We start from the raw sequence: 24,905 nt of genomic DNA, 5'->3' as shown, positions 1-24,905 counted from the left end.
GTAACAAGACGTACTGGAAAATGTAACACGCGATCTTCAAATTTTAAAAATTCAAAAATGTTCTGATTCTCGCATTTGGGGGCAGCTGGTAAAATCAACGTGGACCCGTGTCAGTTTTTATTAATAATAACCAGTCATGCATTTAATCAGTAATATATCAGTTGTGTCAAAGCGGCAGTGGTAATAGCCAGTTAGTCTAAAAGCCGGATGAAATGCGGAGATGGACACGGACTCGGACACCGACTCGTCAGACAGCCGCACTTATGCGCCGCGGTGGCCGCGCAAACGCCGCCGAGCAGCCAAGTCACCCCTGAAGCAATGTGTACGAAGTTTGGCCGGGTTTATCTTCGGCCTGTTTCTGGCTTCGGTATACGGATGCATCACATTTTTCCTGCAACATTACGGGTTCTGGTACTGCCTGGGCAGTACAGTAACCATCGCCGCGCTCTGCGCCTTCGGCATGGGCCTCTCCGTCCGTGTGCGCACCGTCGTGTCGCTCATGCTGCCCACCTTATGCTGCAGTGAGTGTCCCGATGCAAATGACAGCCCCGCCTTAAGGAAAACCCTTAAAACCAACTTTGATCAGCTGGTTGGAGTGAGATTTTCAATTCGAGACAGGACGATTTTACATGCATATTGCAGTTTTATTACTTGAAAATACTCTGTAGGGTTTGGAAACTACCCAAAGCTTTGACGTAGCTAAATTAGGTTTATATAATGAAATAATATAGATTTGCCGTAAGATTCCGTCATGCGTGTGAGCTGGAAACCCTGCTATTAAAATGCACATTGCATGCATTCTTTTTTTGGTGACGTGATTAGTCATACACTTCTGGATTATTTGTAATTCAGACCATGAATTAATTATATTTTGTAATAACTGTTTTTTTTCCACAAGTAAAACATCCAGTTAAATGTAACCGGAGCGTATCTGCATTCCCACGCTTTCTTCTAGCCCATGGGAAGAACTTACTTATGTTCCTGATCTTCTCCATGGTGACCCGGGGACCCCTGGCCAACACGCTGGAGAATTTTAACCGTGCTGCGCAAAGTGTGGCCTGTGGGGCCGAACTGGCAATGAACCAGACCAGGCAGCTGGTGGAGCGGGCTTCAGCACCACTGCGGCGTGAGTGGCCGCTCCGGGCGTGACGATCTCAGCACACGGAGCAGTTAGCGCACAGTCGTGGGTTTGTTACAGGCTGAGTCACTATGTTACTAGTGCAGAACATGAATCTGTGATTAGTCAGACTGTCCTTTTCAATGTTAAAGGCTTAATTTGTCGGAGATGTTATTTGTGATAGATAAAAGATTTTTTGAAGAAAAGATAGACTGTAATACTCTCATCACCTGCAGCACAGAGAATATTTATATGATTTAAGTGAGGAGTAAGGTAATAGAGACAGTGAATAGTCTTGATTAGACAAAAGGGAATGAAAGAATCCAGTTAGTTGGATTCTGGTATTCTATCCATCCTTCAAACCACTTATCCTACTGGGTCACAGGGGGTCTGGAGCCTATCCCAGAAGCAATGGGCACAAGGCAGGAAACAACCCAGGATGGGGGGTCAGCCCATAACATAACACACTCACATCTATGGGCAATTTAGTAATTCCAGTTAGCCTCAGCATGTTTTTGGACTGTGGGGGGAAACCGGAGTACTCGGCGGAAACCCCAGAACGACATGGGGAGAACATGCAAACTCCACACACATGTGACACGGAGACTCGAACCCGGGTCCCAGAGGTGTGAGGCAACAGTGCTAACCACTGCACCACCATGCCGCGCCGATTCTGGCATTGCCGATGACAAATAAGCAGCTATTATCTTTTCAGTCTTTGTACAAAGCCAAAGGATCCATAATGGACAAATGTGACAGGAGGTAGCGTTAACTGCTCGTGTGAGTGATCAGACGACACGTCTACGTGCCACCCAGCCAGGGCTCCCGCTTCCTGGGAAACGGCTGACCTCATTGTATTTGATTCCATCGCAGCCGTGCTCGGTAAGATAAAGCAGATTACGAAGAACGCCTACGCTGTGGCTGGGAGGGTGCAGAGCTTAATAAGCACCTTGACGGAATCCGTCAATCACATTGGTGAGTTGGGTATCAAGGCGCGACGCTTATTAGCGATATCCAAGCCCGTCCTGTCCTCCAGCAGAGGAATGTTTATGCTTTGATTACGACATTGATATTGCTACAAGAACTTGATGCAGTTGCATTGTGCAATAAACATGACTGACTAGAAGTCGCTGCAGGAGAATAGCTAACCGCTAGTCATAGCCATTTGTATTTACGTAGCAGTAACGCCCACGTCCTCAAACGCACACACATCACTCTCATCCTAACCTCTACTGCACACCCTTAGCTCGTATGCTGAGGAACGTCCTATACTTCCTGGTCAGAATCGGCGACGTGTGTGAGGAAAAGCTGGGCTCACCCTATAGGAAGTGTGTGAAGGCCTTTAATGATGCTAAGAGAAACTGCACTGAGGTTCTGGACGCAGCATCCGGCATCTGCGACGTGGTGTCTGGCATGCAGGATCTGTGCAACCTCACAAAAGGTCGGTGTCATCCTTTATCTCCCCACACATCTGCATTATCAGTGAAACAGGCGATGGTCCCCAAGTCCACGCTGTTATTACACAGGGTTTCGGTTATTTATTGTGCTTGTTCGTCCCCTGAAAACGTAAAAGAATAAACATATACCAGTTACACTTTGTTATAACACACTATGTAATAATGCCGCATTATGTAATAACTCGACAAAACATAACAAATTTTCATTACATAATGTGATGTTATTATACATAGTGCGTTGTCAAATACTGTATAACGACACATTATGTAATACCGCATTATGTAATAACTCAAAATGTTACAAATGTATAGAATACATTACAATGTTATATTACTTGGGGGATTTGATCTGGTAACCTTCTAATCACAGCACAGCATCCTACCTGCTTAGCCACTTGTTACACCTTGGTTCATTGTTATTTAATATCTGCAGCTAGTTTAGCCTAGATAGTCCAGTCAGTTTTGACTTGGAAAGAGAACTTAACTGGGCTTCATAATGGAGTAGAGCAGGGCTGGGCAATCTTATCCGGAAAGGGCCGTTGGATAGGGGGGTTTCTGCTACAGCTCCCTAATTAGATTATTAATTAGAGGCCTGATTGGCTGAAGAGTCCTTACATCTGGGATTGAACAGCTGACCTAAAAGTTACCCCAAAAACCTGCAGACACACCGGCCCCTTTTCATGGATATGAAAGTCTCTTTGTTTGCATCTCCCAGCTCTCCTCTCTGCCACCATCGGCTTTATTTTACTGTGAGGAAATCAAGCCCCCTATTCCTCCAATTTTAGTCAGGTGAAAAAAACCATAAACTAACCTTCTCCCAGAGGTGTTCAATGGCTATGTGAGAAAGGGCTACTAGAAGTAGGAATGCATTGATCGTCCAGTCGCATATCGGAGTCGCGAGGATTACGATTTAAGGAGGAATGAGAAAGGCCGCACTGCAGCATTAGTGACCTGCACCTGTGCTTCCTTGCAGTTACCCTGGTGTTTTGTGTTGTCCCCATATATGTTATGACCCAGATGAAGACCAAGCTGGCTGCTCGTGAGTTCTCTCAACGTTTTTTTAAATAGCTTTTTAAATACAGCCAGATAACCAGCCATAAAAACAATGAAAGTTGTGTTTGGAATGTCCAAGCTGCAGATTTAATGATATATTTTCCATTCCCTTTAATTGCATTATGATTTAATAAAGCACCGCACTCTACTTACCCATAGCACCCCTAAGAAAACTTTTTTCATTTATGTTCTTACTTTTGACCTGTGTTCTGTCTGGATCGTACCGCTTGTAATCTAGCACAGTATTTCATGCACTGTCAACTCTCATCTAAGCCACTGTGGCGGCTCTGGAGAAAATGCAGCGGCAGTTTGAGTTCGAGATCTCCGTCTCCGCGCACCTCGACGTGCACGTGAACAGCAGCCGCTCAGTGCAGCAGGTGTCTCAGGAGATCATGGAAGAAGTCACTGCAGAGGTGTCACATTGGCGGAACCACATGGGTCTGTTTGCGTACATGGGACTCATCTTCCTGGCGCTCACGTGCTTGCAGTGAGTGTTTCAAGAGATCGCCCGTAATGCCATTATTCAAACACCACGGTGTGTCAGGAAACCCATACAAGGCTTAATTCTTTGCTTGGGTTTTCTGGAAGAGCTGTCTGGTATAGAAGGAAGTACCTTGACCAGGATGACTACGATAACATCTATATCACGGACAAATTTGTGATGATGGACCTCAGGAGATCCGAAGACGGCAGGAGCCCGATACTGCCATTGACCCGGAGAGAGGCCCTCATCTACATCAGACCCTGTGAGTGAAGATGAAGGCGGGACAAACAGGATGAATGAGTGTCTGAGAGGAAGCCAGGGTCTGCCTGGATATGCTTCCTGTAAGAGGAATGAATACATACTCGACCATGTGTGATGATTGGAGCGAGAGAATGAATGAAGGAACAGTAAAGATGCTTAAGTGGGGCAGCATTTATTGAAGTGTAACTGTGCTCTCAGGGTCCCTGTATCTCACTGAAGAAGAGAGACGTGCCGCGGCACTCAACACCATGTCCGTTCTTAGGCATATGGCCGTCGGAGGCCTGCTGGTGGCACTGGATCTGCTGGTCTTTTGGATGTTTGACACTGTGTACCAGTTGGCTCAGCGCGAAATCTTTGTCAAAGGTGAGGCAGTATAGGGGCTTCACTCTTTGGCTGGGGCCCATCGTGAACTTGTATGGTGCTTTTAAAGTAGAGTCTGCCCTCAGTATCCACAAGGAATTGGTTGCTGAACCCCTACACGGATGCTGAAGTCCCTTATTTGCATATAACCTATGCATATCCTCCTGTTTACTTTAAATCGTCATCAGATAATTTATAATACAAGGTAAATGCTATGCAAATAGTTCTTGTACTGTTTTGTTTAGGGAATAATGACGAAAAAAAAAGTCAGTACAGACACAACCATCGTAGAAAATGTAGAAAATATAAATATAGGAAATTTAAATTCATTCTCTCTCTGTCTCTTACACACACACAGGGCTAAAACTCACCAACACCCAACACTACACGTCATTTCTTTCGTGTGGATTCAGTGTAGTGCTCAGTGTGCTCCACGTATTTTTGATATGGGGGGCAGACTGTAATAATATTCAGTACTTGGGCCAAGTTGGCAGTAATTTAAGGAATTCTTGCATAGCGAAGTACTACATCACAGCATTATAACCCTACACCTCGTAATACACCTCAGCACACTTTTTTATTTGCACGGTCTGGTGTCTGTGTGCACTGTTTACTTGTACTATTGCACAATGTTTTTGTTGTGTATTGTTTTATTTTTTTAATTCCCCCCCCCCCCCCCCCCTCCCCGTTATTTATTGTTCAGTGTTTATTGTTCCGTTGTTCTTTGTTCCAGCCACCCGGTGTTCTGACAAATCACAGTTTTGTTTCATGTGTGTGAAATTACAATAAGATAACTTTATTTAAATATGTAGTCATTCCACATCATATAAGATATTTTATTGACCCCCCCTGGGGGATAATTTAAAAAAAAAATGTTGTAAAATATCATGAACGGAAGAAATATCAATGGTTTGTGAATTTTGAGAACATGTGACTGACTGTGCTGTATTTCCTGTCCTGCTAACCCACAGCTCCTGTCATGGTGGCAGTGAGCATGAATGGATCAAGCTATGCTTCAGATATGTTCAAGGATATTGTGGCGGCATTTGATGTTCTGCAGAAGGGCAACATCACCGTCCTTAGCAAGAAATGCCTGATAGCACCATCAGAGACAAACTACTATGGGTATATGTTTATAGGTAAGGCCACGTGAAGTTGTTTGCTTTTCCGGTAGTTCTGGTCATTAGCCAGTAGTACTGTTTGGGTAGCACTGACATCTAGTGGACAGAAAGTGTAGTGACTCTTTTTCTAGGTTTGATTTTGCGCCACAAACGTATGTCCATCTTCTGTAACCACTTAGCCAATACATAGGCATGGTGAGACTAATCCGGAAAACAAAGGGTGCAAGTCGGGGGACATCTTGGATGAGACACTGATGACAATTTAGAGACAAGTCTTCAGCTATCAAAGAATATTACGTTTAAATGACCTTCATGTTTGATATCCAATACACCCATGCATTTTTTACAATAAACCAGAGGTGGCACTAGTGCACCGCGAATGGCTAATCAGCATCTCATTGGGTTACTTAATTGTATAAATTAATTGTGCTGATGGTGAAATTTAACATATACATGGAAGGGCTGAGGGGAAGTTTGGGTAATTGAACTGCTGTTCTTCCCGGCATCCAACAACACCCAACTTTCTGGAGAGCAGAGGAACTTCTTGTAAGTTTTATTGTGTTACTGTTAATTTGCATATATTCAAATGTTAAAATGTTTTTTTAATGAGCACATATATACTTTCTAACCAGATAACCTTAAACATTTTCTGTGACCGCATGACACTTTTACACAGCACTGTAAATTCACCAGTTTCGGACTGTAGGAAGGAACCAGAGTGTGTGTAGGAAACTTAAATATGCACAGAAAAAACGCAAACTCCACAAACCCAGATCTAGGGCCAGGATTCAAAGCTCAAAGCTGGAAGTGTCAGGCAGATCCAAAGTCTGCCTGGCAGCAAAGCTGAAATGGGTGTGTTCTGCGGCACAGGGCTCCTTTATGGCTTTTCGCTCTTCATCGTGGTTGCCGGTAGCTACATCAAGCGTCTCCGGAGATTTGTGTGTGCGAGTTACTACCCCAAAAGGGAACGGGTAAGTTTTTCAAATATCGTATCTATCAAAACAAGGCAATCGCAGTGGATTACTGTGGTTCCTTCAAGTGTAACGCAAGGTTTATTTATTTCTAAGAAATACCACAATGCACAATGGGGAAAAAAAGGAATTAGAAAAATAGTAGATGCATGCATCCATCCTTCCATCCACCAATATATTTTATCCAATAAGAAGTATGGGGACCAGAGCCTATCCCACACAGCATAGGGCACAAGGCATGGATATTCCCTGGTTGGGATAATAGTCTGTCACAGGGCAAGATCACAGATAGACTGTACTTGCAGGTAGTTATTACGTTGTTGAAAACATCATTAGCTTTCTTGAAAAGATTGACTGTATTTCTATCGATCACTTTTTGGGCAGGAGAGAGTCCAGTTCCTGTACAACCACATTCTCAGCCAACGGGCATCTCTTCAGAAGGTACTGCTAAGGTTCGTGGCCAGGAGAAGGGCAGATGGAGAACCCAGCAGCCTAATCAGGGCAATAGCAGCCTAGTGAGAAATCATCTTGCTTTCTTTTCAATCAGTGTTACACTACTACCTTAAATCAGTCCTCTAGTCTTTCTTAACCATGCTGTACACAGTATACAGTGTTGTCAATGGAAAATTTCACCAATATAACAGAAGTGTATACCCAAGGATAAATGTTTAAAGTAAAAAGTATGATTGGTGGGGCATTGATTATCAGGGAGAACCCTGCTGTACTGGAGCCCCTTAATGACCCAGTGTGTCCTGCTGTAAGGCAGCCCCATAATGACCCAGTGTGTCCTGCTGTAAGGCAGCCCCATAATGACTCAGTGTGTCCTGCTGTAAGTCAGCCCCATAATCGCCCAGTGTGTCCTGCAATAATGCATTTCCATAATCACCCAATGTGTCCTGCCATAAGGCAGCCCTTTAATCACCCAGTGTGTCCTGCTGTAATGCAGCCCCATAATGACTCAGTGTGTCCTGCTGTAAGGCAGCCCCATAATGACCTAGTGTGTCCACAGCTTCCCCGGAGGGTCCTGCTTAGCAGACTTCTTTGGGGTCGGTATGGTTTGCTGCGTGGCCTGTGGGAAAGAGGCAAAGACGAGGGACGACCCAACTATGTTAGCCTGCTCTACTCCAAAATGCACAGGTGCTCTAGTTTTACTATGATTTAGTTTAACCCAGTGGACAATCACACTTCATTGGCATTTATATAGTGTCAGTTTTAATCATTATAACTGATGGACATTACCTAGAGATAAAAGTCAACAGTATGCGTTACAGTGTAATTAATTGTTTTCATATTTAATGAATTAGCATTAGAGAAAATACTAGGCACTTTGGGCAGAGCCTAGTGTGCTCTGGTGATGACGTCATAGGGGGCGGGTGATTGACAGGTTCAGGTGGGTTGTTCCTTTATGTTGATATGGCAGGTGTGGAATGATTGACAGGACATTGACAGGTTGTGTTCCTTGTGTAAAACCTTAGTGCTACAGCTCTTTGCCGCACCATTACAGAGGCCAGAACACGTGTGTGTTAAATTGTTTAGATCCTTCCTTAATTCTCATTACCTAAATGATTTATAGCGCATTCATGCTAATTTGAAACATTTTTAAGAAAAACTTAATAAGGCTATATGTGTCCAGTGTTTTTTGATGAGGGGCGCGATTTGAGTTGCTGGAGTTCTGGGATACACATCTTGTCTGTGAGCGTCGTCTGTCGAACAGAATTACATGTGTTTCGGTGGCACGATGTTAAAGACCGGCCCTCGAGTGCGCGCTTTTGAATGTGTGCAAACTATCACTTAACTGACAAAGTATTTTTATTAAAATAACTAAGGTTTTATTCTTCCATCCATCCATCCATTTTCCAAACCACTTATCCTACTGGGTTGCAGGGGGTCTGGAGCCTATCCTGGAAGCAATGGGCATGAGGCAGGGAACAACCCAGGATGGGGGGCCAGCCCATCGCAGGGCACACTCACACACCATTCACACACACATGCACTCCTACAGACAATTTAGCAACTCCAATTAGCCTCAGCGTGTCTTTGGACTGTGGGGGGAACCCGGAGTACCTGGAGGAAACCCCACGACGACATGGGGAGAACATGCAAACTCCACACACAGGTGGCCCAGACAGAGACTCGAACCAGGGTCCCAGAAGTGTGAGGCAACAGTGCTAACCACTGCACCACCATGCTAACCACTGCACCACCATGCTAACCACTGCACCACCATGCTAACAACTGCACCACCATGCCACCCTGCTTTTTATTCCTTAAAACGCATTTAAAAATAAAACATTAACAAATACAGCTAATGTATTTTTATTCTTGTAAAAACTATTGATACTATTTGCTATAAGGTTGACACTGCATGCTTTTTCTCATTAAGGAGACTATGTCACACACTTAAAGTAAACTGTTATTAGCTGATTACCAAAAATGGTTACCGCATGGGAATCAGGGTCTCGTAAAATAGACTAATAGCTCATTACCAAAAATAGTGATCGCTTGGAAGCAGGGTGTCCTGTCAATCATTCCAAACCTGCCCTATCAGCAGAAAGGAACAACCCACCTGTACCTGTCAATCACCCATCACCTACGACGTCATCACCACAACACACTAAGATGCCCCCAAAGTGCTTAGTATTCTCTCTCTAGCATTGAAGGAATGCATTGTATTTAGTCATGCAATAGGCTAAATGCTACAATTGATCAGTGTGAGGCTCACACTTATGTAAAGTGGAACCTCAGTGTCCTATATGCCACACAGGCCTGCTGTGTTTCCGGTGCCATCGCAGCCTGGGCACAATCTGTCCTGTATGCATGGGGCCTTTGATCTTTCAGGAAGACTCTGAGGAAGAGATGTGAGTATGAACCAGCACATGATAAAGTGAAACCTGAGACTCGTTGGGCAGAGAGATTGAAAAGGTTGGACTTGTGCGTGAGCTTGGGGAGAGGGCAGAGGCCCGTTAATATGGCGCTCCACTATTATCAGTGTGATTGTTGACGTAGCAAACAACGAAAGGTGTCTACCTGAGGGAGTAGGAGGGAATTGGCGAAGATAAGATTTAAAAAATAATATTAAGGGGGGATCGGTCACATGGTCCAGTCCAGATTACATGAAATTTTGGTGTGAAAAATTTTCAACACAGGACAATCCCATAAAATATGGGATGATGGCAACTATAAGTTTAAGATTTTTTTTTCAGACATGATTGGTTGAGGCCCCTATTTAACGGGGGCCCCTGGGCTTCAGCCTGGGTAAACCCTTGCAGTAATACACCCATGAGGGAGGGTAATATCTTTGAATTTGCACCCTGTGATTGGGAACGGTCACTATGAATACCGGCCATGGACCATCCAGGTGCCCCTTTGTATGCCCCCCCCCCCCCCCCCCCCCCCTCAGAGACTCCAGCGATGACCAGCAAGTGGGCCTGTGGACAGCCGCCTTGACGTCAATGAGGCTCCAGGGCCATGGGAAGGACACAAGGCAGCTGCTGAAGCTGAGGGTTAGAGAGGCCTTGAGGAGGAAGCCGGCTGCCGCAGGAGCCGAAAACTCAGGAAGGGACAGTGACACTGACAGTGACATCAGTGTCCAGAGCAGCACCAGGTACGCAGGGATGATCTATTCTTGACGCTTCCTTTAAATGAGACACAGCTAACACACAGTTCTGAGGTAATTTCTCAGCATTGCACGTGGATATAAGGGACACCCGAAGAAATGACTGAATAAGGACGGCCCACTGCTTTTCCGCCAGTGGGCTGGACATGACCTACCAGGAGCAGGCTCTCCAGGACGATTCTGAGTCCAGTGACCACGATCCGGAGCCCTTCCTAGCTGCTTGTGTGAGCTGCGAGGACAAGACGCAGGCTGTGCTCACCGATTCCTCCAGCTCCCATGATGAAGACACGTTCTCCAAAAGTGCACATCTGCAGGAGGTCATGGTGCACAGCTCTCTGATGCCGAAACCCGCAGGACAAACACAGGAGGTTCCAGATACACTTCCGCTGCAGGACTTACCGACTGATGAGCAAACCCCAAGAAGTAATATGTAACACTTTTGAAGTGGTAACACGTAACTTTGAAAGTAGTAATGTAACACTGTAGTAATATGTAACAATTTTAAGGTAATAATATTTAACACTTTTAAGGTATTAATATGTAGGTACATGTGTAAGTACACTTGTTTATTTCACAATCCTTACTGCTGAATATGATTGTTGTTTTAGCCAGTCCAAAGTGATTTCTTAGAGCTGGAACTGAAGCCATTATACACCTAAGACTTCATATTATCATACATAACGATAAACTGTAATAAAAATGGCAGAGCTATTTACTGGCATAGTTGTTTGTGTGATTTTGCATTACAGCAGGACACATTGGGTCATTTACTGAAATACAAATTTTACTTTATGATAAACGCTAGTTAGCCATTTAACCTGGTCTGTTTGTTTCTTTTTCTTTTCTTCTTAAGAGTGGAGCACATATAGCATACAGTAGTTCAGGCATGTCTCCAGGGGGGTCTTTTGCCTGAACACCTGTCCCTTTAGCCTAAACTATTTTAAGTGCTTCCCTTTCTAGATACCGAGTGCCGCTTTAATATGTGCCAAAGACCAAGAGCTCTCGCCCCTCAAAACTCAGTCAGTACTGCAGCAACCAACACAATTTTGCACATTTTTTCTGCGTGACTCGAAACCAACAAGACCATTTTACATAAAACTGTCTCTCTTTTTACACAGTCGGACTGGCATGGTTTTCCCCTCTCAGCCAATCGGGAGTCAGGAGCTGTTTGTGTAGAGCTTTTGAGCGTCACCTTCTGGTGAACATAAGGAGGGAGACTGTCCCTGCAAGATCTTTCATATATATGTATATGAATATACAGTGTATGTTCTGCAAAGATACTATGGTGGTAAATTTAGATAACGTCTGTTCAAGTGACTGTCTGTAATAGCTTCAGTGTTATAATCCATCCATCCATTTTCCAAACCGCTTATCCTATTGGGTCGCGGGGGGTCCGGAGCCTATCAGTGTTATAATACATCATACATTTTCTATTGGAATTTTTTTACATTTGTAAATTTTCAATTATTCATTATTGATCATTTATATTTATATTCAATACTTATAGAGTATTTTATATGAGGATACACGTTGTTTCTAAAAGGTTTACTTGTGGCATAGGCTGATGTGATTCAGAACATGGTACACTTCCGCTCATCTTCCGGGTCTCTTCGCTCGCGTGAGCGACGCTCTTCCTGTTTAGAATCTGGCGGAGCGCGTGACGGAGAGGGATCACCCTGCGACCCAGTAAACTTACGCGCATCTGACCGCATTCGCCGGATGTTCTTATAAAGACGAGTAATTACTGAACGTCGGTAATTCACTCGGTGTTATGTGCGTAACTCTATTTTCATTTAACGTGTGTTTTGGCGTATTACGTGCTATGCTGCACGTAGCGAACATGGATATTAATTTTGTGGTCAAAACAACGAGGATGCTTAAAAACCCCGCTCTGCGTTAAAAGAAATGTAAAAAAATTAATTGTTACAATGTATCTTCAAGTAGCTTTATAGGACAATAACAATCAATCTGTTATTTTACAAAGGATTTCCCCTAAGGATACATGCAAAAGTAAGTCCTGCTTATTCCTTTGTTATGCATTAGTCTATCGCATTAGCAATGCACAATGTGCAGTGGTCGTCAAGCCAAATTGTCTTTTATTAACATGGCGTGAGGCTTACGTGGCATAGCTTAATTCTTACTAATAAAAATATCATTCTTACTATAAAAACGCAATTTTTACTAGTAAAAATATGAACATATCTACAGTGCGATTCTTACTAGTAGGAATGATCATATTCCTCTTGGTATTGTAGAGCTCTATAATTCGATTTGTATTAGACATGTATACTCAGTGATTTGCACTGTATTTTGGCCTCATATATCCCGAATTAAATTTTTACTAATTAAAAGTATTGTAGAGATCTATAATAGTATTCTTGCTAGTAAAAACCATAGAAATCTCTAATCCCATTTTGACTAGTAAGATTTCCAGGCACGAATATCCATAATTGAGTTTTTACTAGTAAAAATGTCTTTACAGATCTCTACAGTAACATTCTTACTAGTCAAAATGTAGTTGCAGATATCTACAATAGGAGTTCTTGGAAGTCAATGGTAATATATGACTAGTGAAGATTGAATTTGTACAATACAAAATTCTTACTATTACAACTACAGTTCTTACTAGTAAGTGATCATTTTTACTAAGAAGAATCACATTGTAGACGTTTTGAATTCATATACTTACTATATAGCATTTTTACGCGTAAGAATGTTGTTTTTTACTAGTAAGAATTAAGTTCAAAGACAGTTCGGCTTGCCATAGGTTATCTGTATTGTTTTGCTGCCCTCTGACGTCTGTTTCTGCTCTCGCTCTTCTACCTCAATGCAACCGAACTGAAATCAAAGTGGACCCAGGAAACGCCGAGTCGCTCTCCCCCCCGACAGCCGCAGCTCCCGGCCCGGGTTCACTCGGCTACTGCGGCACATGCGGCACGTTCCTCGGGCCGGACAGACACCCGCAGCTCCTTCCTTGTTTGCACTCCCTATGCCAAGGCTGCACGCTGCCGCAGACGGCCAGAACCAGCAGGAGAGGTGTGGGGTGATTAGTCAGGGCATCGCCGCGGGTTACAGTACGATAAGCTATAACCCTGTAATTCCATAACAGCGTTGTTTAACCCATCTGAGCACGCAACTTCAGAAGCCTTAATCTGGAACGTGAATGTGCCTTTTTCAGATTATTTTTTATAAAGCCGTTACATTTTTTTTTTGCTCAATATTCATAGATATAATACATCTGCATTTCCCCAATGCATGGTTTTATGCATGGGTCAGGTTTATAGGCTCCTGCACAAATAAGCCAGTCTGTAAGCTTGGTTCGCTGTGTGTTTTGGTGGAGGGTTATTATGTCTCAGTAGGCCAATGAATAGATTTTTAGGTTACATAGTGCATTGTGTTGAGCGCCATTTTGAAAGCTTAGCCTATGCAGTTTAAGAATTCCAAACCCTTGTTTGGTGATGAGAACATTAGCCAAGCATTACTGAATGGACATAACGGACTGTATTCATATATATTATTGTCAAGCGGCTGAATATGTGGATTGTTGCCATCTGTCTCCCCAGAGTGTCCCGTGTGTGACAGATCGTATACGTCACTAGAGGTCACAGCTAACCGGTTTCTGAAAGGTCCGGCAGTGCAGTCAAACGCTCATGAAGTCAGCAAGGTGAGTCTCAACACACCCTGCATGTTTGTTTTTGCTCAAAATCTTGTCCGTGATTCAAGTGCAAAAGTAGCGTCTTGCTTTACAGACGTCTTCTGGTCTTGTGAATCGCGTTCCTCTGCAAAGCTGTTTATCCCAGCTAACCCGTCCTCCTCTTTCATTCTGGCAAATCAGAATAAGTATTAAGTAAATGTTTTTTTTTAGAAAAAAGTAACGGCGGGTGTCTCCCTTGCTCAGTGCGCTGGCTGTGAGGATTTCGCGCTCAGCGGCTGGTGCGTGGAGTGTGGGGAGGCGCTGTGTTCCGTCTGTGTGTCAGCCCACCAGAGAGTGAGGGTGACTCGCGACCACACTGTTCTTCACCAGAAACTACCTACAGGTGCGCTTCATGAGGCTAATGCTAACTGTGTGTTGCCACGATCCAGTCACCTATAAGCATCACACAGGAAAATCCGGATTTTATTTATTGTTATGTTGGCTCAGAGGTCAGCGTTGTTGCCTCACTGCTGCAGGGTTATGGGTTCGAATCCCGCCTCTGCTGCGTGTGGAGCTTGCCTGTTTTCCCTGGCGTTCATGTCGGTACACTGGTTTCCTCTCACAGTGCAAAAACATGCGTTTAGGTTGATCTCCAAAATTTGTGAGTGCATGTGACCTGTAATGGAGTGGCACCCCATCCAGGGTGTACCTCAGCATTGTACCCAGTGCTGCCTTGTATTGGCTTCAGGGTAGCCTACGATCCTGTCCAGGATAAGCTTTAAGATGGTTGGAAGGTGATTAGGCAGTTCTTGTAATTGGCTTCTGTTAGGGTTTATCTTCTTCTAAAAATACGCTGGAAACCAACCAGTCTCTGAACACAGAACAACACAGACAGCTGTCATGACTTTTTACTTGCTGCAAGGGAAGTCCGGTCCTGACTTCAAGGTGTCAGCCTCTCAGTCGAACTCGGCCAACTTCAAAAGAGGAACTCCCCTCGTAGTATCTTTTATTGAGGTACACAAACAGGATATGCAAATAACATTCAACATTGTTTATCCCCATGTATGGGGTGGAAATATTCAAGCGACAGTTCTTAAGAAGGGTTATTGCTAAATTAAGATCAAGCTGCTGCAGGGTGTTATTTCTAAGAAATGGCATCTAGCAAAATAACAATAAAAAAGTACATATTTCTCTAACAGCTTCCTTTAATAATATTGATATTTTGTTAACTGCGAATCGGCTGTCAGTAGAGCTCCATCTCTTTGTTTTGATAATCCAGAGCCTGTTTTCAGAAGCACAGAACATTAATCCAATGCTGTTAATCCAATGCAGAGCAAACACACTCTTACGCACATCACAAGTTAATCTAAACTGAATGTCTTTGTGACAAGTGCGACTATGTAAAGTGCATAAAATCTCTCTCCTTAGACTCTGTCCCAACGGTGTTTTGCTCCACCCACAAAGAGGAAGTTATGAAGCTCTTCTGTATGTCCTGCAACCAGCTGACTTGTCGGGACTGCCAGCTGACCTATCACAGGAACCACAGGTGGAGGAGGGCCGGTGACCCACGTCTTTAAGCCAATGGTGGTCATTCTGAACCAAGCCAGTGCTTTTGGCTTCTGCCTTGTGTTTTTTCATGTTCCTGTCTGTTTCCCTCTGTGTTGCCAGATATCAGTTTCTCCATGAGGCAGTAACAACTCAGAGGGAACAGATTGAGTCCCTGGTAATGAGAGTCAGACAGCAGAGAGAGATGGTGAGCCAGAGTGTCCAGGACTTGGATGGAAGGTACAGAGTGTTCGCTGTGTGGGCTGTTCGCTGTGTGGGCTGTTCGCTGTGTGGGCTGTTCGCTGTGTGGGCTGTTCGCTGTGTGGGCTGTTCGCTGTGTGGGCTGTTCGCTGTGTGGGCTGTTCGCTGTGTGGATTCGAACAAGGTCTATGCCTCTCTATGCCTTCCCCATGGTTGGGCCAGTTGCTGACCAGTGCTACTAGTTGCTGATCAATGCTAAAAGGTTTTTAAAATAAGGTTTTTTTAAAATAGTGTGTAAATGGGTTGTACTGAAAGGTGACTTTTGACCAGTGGAGAATTTTCAGTGACCATTTTTAGCAACCAACCGACATGCAAAAGCTTGGTTGACCTTATATGGCTGAAAAGGTTCAGGACAAATGTCAAGTGTCGGTGGTTTTGGTTCATGGTGAAGCTTTCCATGTAACTCCCATGAACTCTGACCCCTCGCATGTCCTGCCTTAGGTTGCAAGACTTGACAGGCCTGAAGTCCAAGCTGAAGGACGAGATGCAGGAAGCCCTCGTCCGCATGCGCTACATCCTCATGAAGAGATCTGTGAAGCTCTTCAAAGACGTGGAGGTATTGCATCAAAGCCTCTGTCATGACGCATCTTTTCCCGCCCAAATTCCTTCCTCCTGTTATGCATCTCCCAACTGTTTGGCCGAAAACCCATATTAATATTTAGTATATTAAGCTTGATAGTATAACTAATATGTTTTATTACATTATTCATGTATATTTATTCCGAAACCAATTTTTATAATAGTATATTTAGCTCTATCAGAATAGTTTCACTGACATTTTATTAGGTTAATAATGTATACCTTGATACGTTTTGCTGGTTAATACGGTGTATTACAACCATTTATAAATGTTTTAAAAAGATGTGTTAATTATTATAAAAATACTGTTTATTAGAGCTGAAGTTTTATTTCATTAGTAATGTATATTCAGCTTGATAACAGTTTTTTACACTTATAACTGTGTATTTAGCTGAGACATTTTATCAGATTGATAATGCATATTTAACTCAATAGCGATATGGTGTATTGATTATTACCTTATATCCTATATGACTCCATAGCAACAAATATTTGCTTGACTAGCATGATTATTATAATTATCACCTTGATAAATCAACAATGTTGGGTTTGTGCATTTAATTCCAGACCTTATTATATTACATGTAACTTAACACCTTTTTTAAAACATTTAACATAATTTAGTATGATAGTAACCAATAATACATGTCGCTATCAAGCTAAATATACCTAATTAATCTAATGAGTCGTTTCACTGATGTATTTTATCGGGCTGAAGGTTATAATAAATAACACATTGATATCGGGCTAAATGTGCATTCAGAATCTTATGAAACATGTCAGTTATACTATCGAGCGATTTTATTTCTAATTAAAAAAGACTAACAGACGTATTTAATTGATGTGAATGTTTGCTGCAGTGGTCAGGGTGAACTTTATCAATCAAAAAGCTGAGCGATACATTACAGGGAAGGGATTTGGATGGAGGGGGGATTTGGCATGACGGATGTCCTCCTCTTGCCGTCCATTTTGTTAAAGGGCGTTCCTTGGTTTCTCTTGGAGACGCAGTCGGACATGTCCTTGGGCTTGTGTTATGTTTACGTTGGTTTTAGCGATGTAGTTTCTACACTTCGATTTTGATTAATAAGGATCTATTGTGAAGGGTTTTCAAACATAGCCTGCTATGTTGGCTGGATAAACGGAAAGGCGTTCGGTTGTGTAGTTTGTCCTGTATCCGTTTGGAGTTATATACTGACACTCGTCCATTGTGGCAGCTCGTATTCCTGTAGGTTTTTTTTTTTGTTTATAAGATAAGAGCCTTTATTAGTCCCACGGGTGGGAAATTTTGCATTTTACAGCAGCAAAGTGGACAGTGCAGCAGAAATAAGCAGAATGCAGAAAGTCCTTAAGCAATAACAGTAATATCAAACAATAGAAAATAAAAATAAAATACAATATATACAATACGATCAAGACCTGTACAATATACCAAAAATGAAGTATAAATGTAATGTAGGTTATGTTGATTGATAAATAAATATGTATATATACACGTTATTAGCAGGAACAAAACGAGTATTATATTATATTTGTCCAGAGTCGCTTGCAGGCCAGAGGTGGCAGCCAGGGAGATGGTGCATTCTGTTTGTGTTTCAGCTGACCTTAGGACAGATAGACACATTTAATCTTCAGGGACTGTTTAAGGCTTCTGTGCAAGTTTACACGCTTGCTCTGTTCCAATCAGGGCCTCTGTGGGAGTGAGGTGGAGCGAGTCACCGAGAGACAAGCCACACTGAAGAAGCTGAAGGCGAGATTGACTTATGTCCTGGCTTTCACAGACAATGCCCTGGAAACAGGAAACCACATCGCTCTCCTCTCCAACAAGCGTCAGGTGAAACCACAGTATGCAGTGCGGTGCATGGCCACAGCGATAGCGGCCGGCCGACCACAGCTTACTGGTGTCCAGTCAGCACCTCTGATCTCTTCCTCTTTAATCGCAGATTCAGGTAGAGCTGGAGGACATTTTATCCCAGAATGCTTTGCCTGCCACGTCTATGATGGATGTGATGTTCCACTGCGACCAGGAAATCTGCAGTCGGATCACTAAGTTTGGTGTGTCATTCACTGTGAGGACGTTGCTCTGTTGTATCTTATTTAAAAAATAAATATCTCTTTGAAATAAGAGACATGCCCTTTTGTTACTCTTTCAGTATTTCCTGTCAAAGTGATTCTTGTCACCAGTGTCTCTAAGTGACTGGCTGTAAACAAGCCTACTTCAGACAATGTGTTTTTAATAATGAGCTTTGCCCTGTAAGGATCTTTTTCCTGTTTATATATATTTTTTTCTTTTATCCTCAGGCAAAATTATAACCAAGGAGGTGCCGTTTGCCCGCCTCAGCTTCCACTCCACCCCCAGCAAGGCTCCAGAGCAGACCCTCCACCCCCATGGCTTGCCCCCCCCCCAGTCGTCCGCCCCTTACACCTCCACGCTTTCTTTCTCTTCATCCAATCCCTGCACGACAGCGGCCGTGTCCTTCCCCACCCCCCAGCCCCCCTCCGCTGCCACATCTAGGGCTGCTTTCAGCTCAAACCCGTCGTCGGTTCCCCCCAGTTCTGCTCGCAGCACCCAGCCGGCCGCGTCTAAGGTGCCCTCGCCTTCCATCAGACATCCCGCTTCTTCTTACCAACTACAGAACAGCAAGAAAACCTGGTCTTTCCACAACTATCAGCCCAAAAAGCCCAAACTTGCTCCCAGCTCGTCTCCTGCCTCCCTCGATCCCTCTCACCGGTTTGGCTTTGGCTTGCAGCCATCCGGCACGTCCCTCTCTGTCCTCCCGTTGACTCTCTCTTCACCCGCGGTGGTCCACCCCGTCACCCCCTCTCTTTTTATCGTCTCGGACTCTCCTGCCACTAACGTCCTGAAGGTGAGCTCAGACGTCAAAAAGATACGCCCCTTCCAAGCCTCTGAACCCATCCACCCCCAAACTGCCCCTGAACTGTGGAACATGGGCTTCTCCATCCAGTCTGTTAGGTCCTTGAGTGACAATCCTTCTGGCAAGGATGAGATGTCTTTCAAGAGTCCACCATGCCTCCTGCCTGTGAAAGCTATAGCGGACTCTCCATGCGAGAGGGCTCCCCCTGCTGGCAGTGGGAAGGAGTCCGGTGTGGACAAACAGAGTCAGGCCGCAGAGAACGAGCCCACCTCTACTGTAGCGGAGGCCGAGAGCCTGCTTCTGGTTGATGCAGGGGATATAGAGGAAAGCGATCAGCGTGAGGATCAATCCCCGCGTTCAAAAAAACGACAAAGAGAAGACGGCACTTTCAGTCCCAGCGATGTAGAAGGAAACGCACCCGGGGGGGCGGAGATGTCCAAGGGAAGGCCGCCTGCCGCGGAGCCCCCTCAGATATCGAATGGTCAGAATGCCTGGACCCCGTCTAGTTTCCGGGAATTGCTAGAACAGCCAGTGAACTCCAGTCTGGACAAGACGACGTTCTTTAAACTTCAGCAGCCGACCAGTTTACGGGATTTACTGGTGACAGACAGGCAGGCCGCCTCCCAGTCTGGCTCGTCAGGCTCCGTGAGCAAACATGACGGCTCTGAGGCGGTGGGCGACTCGTCGGAGCTCATGCCACGTTTGACGCCCGTTTCACTGCAGCAGCATCGGACGGCGGATGGTGACGATGGTGAGGCTGAATTCCTCTATCGTTGCCTTTTTTGAGGAAATCATTGGCCTCAAGGGGCCTAATATTGCATATCTTTTGCAAGGATAGCCTGCTACTGTACAGTAAATTTGCCATGGCAACACATTTTCTTGCACGTTTGTGTCGAGCTTTATGAATGTCATTGTGGTGGGTTGCCGTAATGTAACGTTCTTTGCCGTCTGTGCCATGTTCCTCAGGTTTGTCGGCTATTTCGGCAGTACCGGAAGTCGCAGAGGCTCCCAGCAGGTATGCGCGTCCTGCCTGGCAGTACCTCCTCTCTCGGCAGTTGCCTGTGACCTGCCTTGGCTTTGATGTCGCTATTGGTTTCTCCAGGACCCGGTTTCCCCAGGTCTCCCTGTGGAGGCTGCCTATCTCCCTCCCCTCCGCCGGTAACCCCCTACCCCAGTTTCGCCTGCTCCCTGGCTCCACCGAAAACAGGGTCCTGCTTCAGGTTACCGATGATGACCAGCAGGTAATTACTCTGACCGCTGGGTAGGTACTCTGACCGCTGGGTAGGTACTCTGACCGCTGGGTAGGTAGTCTCTCCAGCAATCAGGCCTGAAGTTCCTGACTGTTGTTCTTAGGTTAATTTTTGAGCACCTATATAATATCACAACCTCTCCTTGCTTTCGAGCGGCTCCTTTGTGCTCATCACTGCTGTCCCTCCCTTGGTCCAACGCTTGACTCCCTCACCCTGAAGTCTTTGCCAGCTGTACTTCAGCTCCACTGTACCTCCTTCTCCGTTTCCTCCTCCAGTTCATATCGATGAACGCCCCCTATATGCAAGGCAGCCCCGACCGTCCTGAGACGGAATGTGCCGCTTGCCGTACCATGGGGCGGCTGTGGCTGTGTGCAGAATGTGGGAGGGGCTTTCACAGGGACTGCCACATCCCACCAATCAGCTCCATAACCTGGTAGGTGGTTGGCACTACCAGCTTCCCCTGGCTGTCTCTTTTTTTTCCTCTTGTCTACAAAGGAGATGTTTCCAGTGTTAACAAGATGGTCCGAGACCCTTCTGTTGTTGTTTGATTGCCATTGGTGACCTATCTAACTTCCATGTCTCTGTCTCTCCAGGGGTGAGTGGAAGTGCTTGTTGTGTCAGGACCTTTCCGACGACGAGGACCCGTACAGCACTGAGAGAGAGAGGAGGCCCACATTAAGCCTAGTAGATCAGAAGGTATATGGATGCAAATCCAGATTCCATCTTTCTCAGCTGCGCCGTTTAATGGGGGAACATGAGCTACTGAGTCTGAAGGTCGTTATCGAAACCCAGATCATTTGTGCAGGCCCGTCATGTTTTCTCTTTCTTAAGAATGGTCGCTCCACATGTCTCTCTCTGCTGACAGAAATGCGAGTACCTCTTACTAACCTTGCTGTGCAAGAAAGACGGTGATGTGCTGGACCGCTCCGCCCAGGTATGTAGCCCATGTCTCAGATCCGACACCTGGGGGTCTGATCGCTTTTGCAGCGTAGCTTTGATGTTGAGTTCATTTTGTGTCTCCCGTTGTGAAATGAATCCCATTCTTGTCTTTATCTATACAGCTCTCCTCAAACTACATAGACATCTCGCTGATCCGCGGACGGCTGCTTCGGAAGCTGTCTCCTTCCTACCGCACCCCCTCGGAATTTGTATCTGACGTCTGGGTCCTCCTGGACACCCTGTTGGAGGTTTCCGAGGTATAAGACCATAGCATGTTTTGCTGCTCTTTTCATTTTTTATTTTTCCGTTCTGTTCCATTTCACCGCTGACCGCACTAGTTACAAGTCAGTAAACCTCCTTACAGATCGTTGTCTGCCTTTGGATGTTAATCGAAGCTAATCCTGATATATATTCCTCTTAGGAAACCGTCTCTGTTGAGAAGCTGCACAGATGTTTCCAGGAAAACATAAATAAAACGTTCGGTAAGACACTTCACCCCTCCCTCCTGAGGTTCCCTGACAATAAGGTGCCGGAGAGTCACGTGGACACAAGGAGCCTGGAGTCAAGTGAAACCCTGAAGAGGACACAGGAAATGACGACGGCCGCCCAGGACGTGCCTGAGAAGAAATGTGGTCAGGATGATGGCTGCGAGAGAGAAGACAACTAAGTCATTGCTCTGTGTGTGTGTGTGTGTTTGTGTGTGTGTGTGTGTGTGTGTGAGAGCAATTTAATAAACTAAAGAAACTGTACCTTTGATTAAGAGGTTTTTTGTTCATATCCCATGAGGGGAAATGCAATTGTACGGTTGAGAAACCTTAAGTTAAGCTGTAAATTTGTCCTTTATAAATGTATGAAGTTTATGAACGTAATGTATCTAACAAGATGTCCACAACATATTAAAATTGGCCAGTCAATAATGAATCAACAGCAATTTTATACAAGCTGGAAGAGTCTTTTTTTTTTTTTTGGCTTGAGCGTAGACTTCCTGTAAAACGGTGTTTTCCAATCCGGTCCTCAGGAACCCACAGACGGTCCATGTTTTCGCTCCCTCCCAGCTCCCTGTGTGGACTGTTTGGCAGGGAGCTCAGAGGAAGCAAAAACATGGACCAACTGTGAGTCTCCCAAGGACCGGATTGGGAAACACGGCTATAAAGTTATGAAATGTCATTGATCTATAGAAAAAAAATAATGCAGTTTTTTTTCTAATATCTTGAATGTATCAAAAAAAAATCCTTTGGTACAAATTACCTCATTTAACCTCAAACACATAACATTATTTAAGGACGTATAATTCAAGTCTATTGCACTTCCTATTTTAGTGTTACTGGAAGTCCAGTCTTCCACTGGGCGTGATGCTGGAGTTTGTGTCGCATTATAGACCAAGAATCCTTAACGTTTCTTAATGCAGATACACAAAACCTATTCAAGTTTACTGTAAAGTGTTTTGTTTTTTTCTTTATTAAAAGTCTGTTTAAGTAAAAAGAAAATGTACAAATGTATGGAACAGGAATATAACATTTAAATTGTTTAAACCATGTTCATCGAATCCTATTTAAGTAGTAACTGCAAAAGTATAAATGTAACAAATGAAGAGGCTTGATAAATAATGTTTCCTCTTAAAAGTACCTTAATATCCGTTTCTTTTTCACAGCTGCAGTGTTTTCTAACCTGTGTATGAGTACCTGGGCCTATATAGTCATTTCCTATGCAACTTTAAGATTTTTTTATTAAATGGAACAAAGGATCAAGCGAGAAAATCATTTTTGTCATTATTTTAAGATCAGTAGGTCACATGATGGTACTGAATTAGCATTGTTAATCACATCCAGTTTTTTTATATTAATGCAGAAATAGTGTTGTGTAAAAATTTCAACAGAGCTGCGAATGATGACAATGTTTGGTCACATACATGAACTATTTGTAGGTGTTGAGTCTAAGAATTAATCTCCAGTATTTAACGATTTGCATTTTTAGATTTTTATATGTATATATATATATAAAATGCCAAGAAACATGGTCAACTATTAAATATGAAGTCAGGTTTAGTGACACAGTCTACAGTATATGCAGATGAATCTGGGATTAAGCAATATGTATTAGATTCTTCCCTGTGTCAGTTTAACATAATGTTTCATATAAAGTTTGACTTGTAGGTAAGTAGTGTGTAGGATGAGCTGGGGATTTACCACTGATGTCAGATTGTTATCCTTACTGAGGTTCGATAACCTGTATTATTTTTCTTATTAAGTATATAAAAGAGCATGTTAATGTTGAGCAAATCTACATTAAGTTAGAAGATTCTGTGTACCTACCACTGTCGTTCAGATCTGTTTCCTCAAATTTAGCAGTTTTGGTGCAGTCAGACATTGGAGTACCCGTATAACTGCATTGTAAATAAAATATCTGTTACAATGTTTTAAACAATGGTGTGAATTTTGTGAAACTGAATCATTAAGTTTTTACGCCGTTGTTTCAATAGTATGCCTACAGCATTTTACCTGCAGATCGTTTGGAAACGAGCGCATAGAAAATCACATCCACGCGATGGCGCCGTTTTGTGATTTGTGACTGATGTTGCTAAAACGTAATAAAAATCATTCCTCTAAAGTCTAAACTAGGGCAATCGGGACGCAACTGAATGTTTCGGGACAAGCGGGCAACAATCTTGTTCTTATGTTAAAATTGCAGCCTCCTCCTGGCACGCACCCATCCGTCCATGTTCGTGCAAGGTAAATATTTGTTTCTAAAATGGGATGTTTCTGTTTGTTTTATTGATATTTCTGCCGACAAACCACCCGGCACAGTAATATATATATATATAATTTTATTTTTTTTATGTGCCGGGTGGTTTGTTATATTGCCCCAAAATTTTATAATTTAACTAAAGCATTTCTTCAATTCAGTCCCATTTCCAGTACCCATCGTTGGTCTAAGAGCGAACTGGTCCCTTTCCTTTGTTTTAGCCTTTATATTCCTGTTCAGGTGACAACAGTTTTATTCTCTGCTAATTAAAATATTTGAGTGTGTTCTGGTAGATGAAACACAGTGGACTAATAATTAGAAAAATAATGTAAAAAACTAAAACAACTGACTAGAAGTACAAGTTGGATCGTGTTGTGTGTAATGGGTGAATTACAAATGTTTCTGTTAGTGATCCTCTTTCCAAATAATGATATCTACACAGTGCTCGTGTTGCTTTGTTAAAATGCACTTTTCCCAAATTACATATAAATATCGATATATAGCTAGGCCTATGTAATTATACCAGTATACAGCCCAGCCGTGCTATATCTTGTGAAACGTCAAGTTAAAAAAAAATCCCCGGAATGTCAATGAAAATAACAACAACCCGAATGACTTTAGTTAATCCACGTAGGTGGTTAA

At 43.7% G+C, this 24,905-nt stretch overlaps 2 protein-coding genes across 4 annotated transcripts; both read left to right on the top strand.

Annotated features, from left to right (window-relative positions):
• The first annotated feature begins 42 nt into the window (after window positions 1-42).
• Window positions 43-11,161, top strand: dcst2 (DC-STAMP domain containing 2). 2 transcript variants are annotated; one of them, XM_049026911.1, is made up of 15 exons: window positions 43-521; window positions 956-1,126; window positions 1,991-2,092; window positions 2,364-2,558; window positions 3,548-3,613; window positions 3,901-4,114; window positions 4,216-4,373; window positions 4,571-4,735; window positions 5,704-5,871; window positions 6,724-6,824; window positions 7,209-7,276; window positions 7,834-7,961; window positions 9,589-9,682; window positions 10,225-10,428; window positions 10,577-11,161. In XM_049026911.1, the coding sequence occupies exons 1-15, from the start codon at window positions 221-223 to the stop codon at window positions 10,872-10,874; spliced, it is 2,433 nt and encodes an 810-aa protein (XP_048882868.1). In that variant the 5' UTR covers window positions 43-220; the 3' UTR covers window positions 10,875-11,161. The 2 variants fall into 2 exon arrangements, with proteins under 2 accessions (XP_048882868.1, XP_048882867.1); XM_049026910.1 differs by having other exon boundaries at window positions 45-521; window positions 7,209-7,339.
• A 928-nt stretch (window positions 11,162-12,089) lies between these two features.
• On the top strand, window positions 12,090-23,269 carry trim33l (tripartite motif containing 33, like). 2 transcript variants are annotated; one of them, XM_049026458.1, is made up of 18 exons: window positions 12,092-12,213; window positions 12,425-12,450; window positions 13,291-13,476; window positions 14,004-14,104; window positions 14,339-14,477; window positions 15,503-15,620; window positions 15,743-15,859; window positions 16,322-16,436; window positions 18,144-18,290; window positions 18,400-18,511; window positions 18,758-20,083; window positions 20,299-20,347; window positions 20,435-20,573; window positions 20,858-21,015; window positions 21,176-21,278; window positions 21,448-21,516; window positions 21,644-21,778; window positions 21,943-23,269. In XM_049026458.1, coding segments are annotated over exons 1-18 (3,288 nt in total). In that variant the 5' UTR covers window positions 12,092-12,211; the 3' UTR covers window positions 22,189-23,269. The 2 variants fall into 2 exon arrangements, with proteins under 2 accessions (XP_048882416.1, XP_048882415.1); XM_049026459.1 differs by having other exon boundaries at window positions 12,090-12,450.
• The last annotated feature ends 1,636 nt before the right edge of the window (window positions 23,270-24,905 follow it).

The sequence above is a fragment of the Brienomyrus brachyistius genome, chromosome 9, assembly GCF_023856365.1.
Source record: "Brienomyrus brachyistius isolate T26 chromosome 9, BBRACH_0.4, whole genome shotgun sequence".
In the NCBI taxonomy this organism is placed as follows: domain Eukaryota; kingdom Metazoa; phylum Chordata; class Actinopteri; order Osteoglossiformes; family Mormyridae; genus Brienomyrus; species Brienomyrus brachyistius.
Note: the sequence above shows the minus strand (reverse complement) of the source record. Positions and strands in the feature narration are given on the sequence as shown.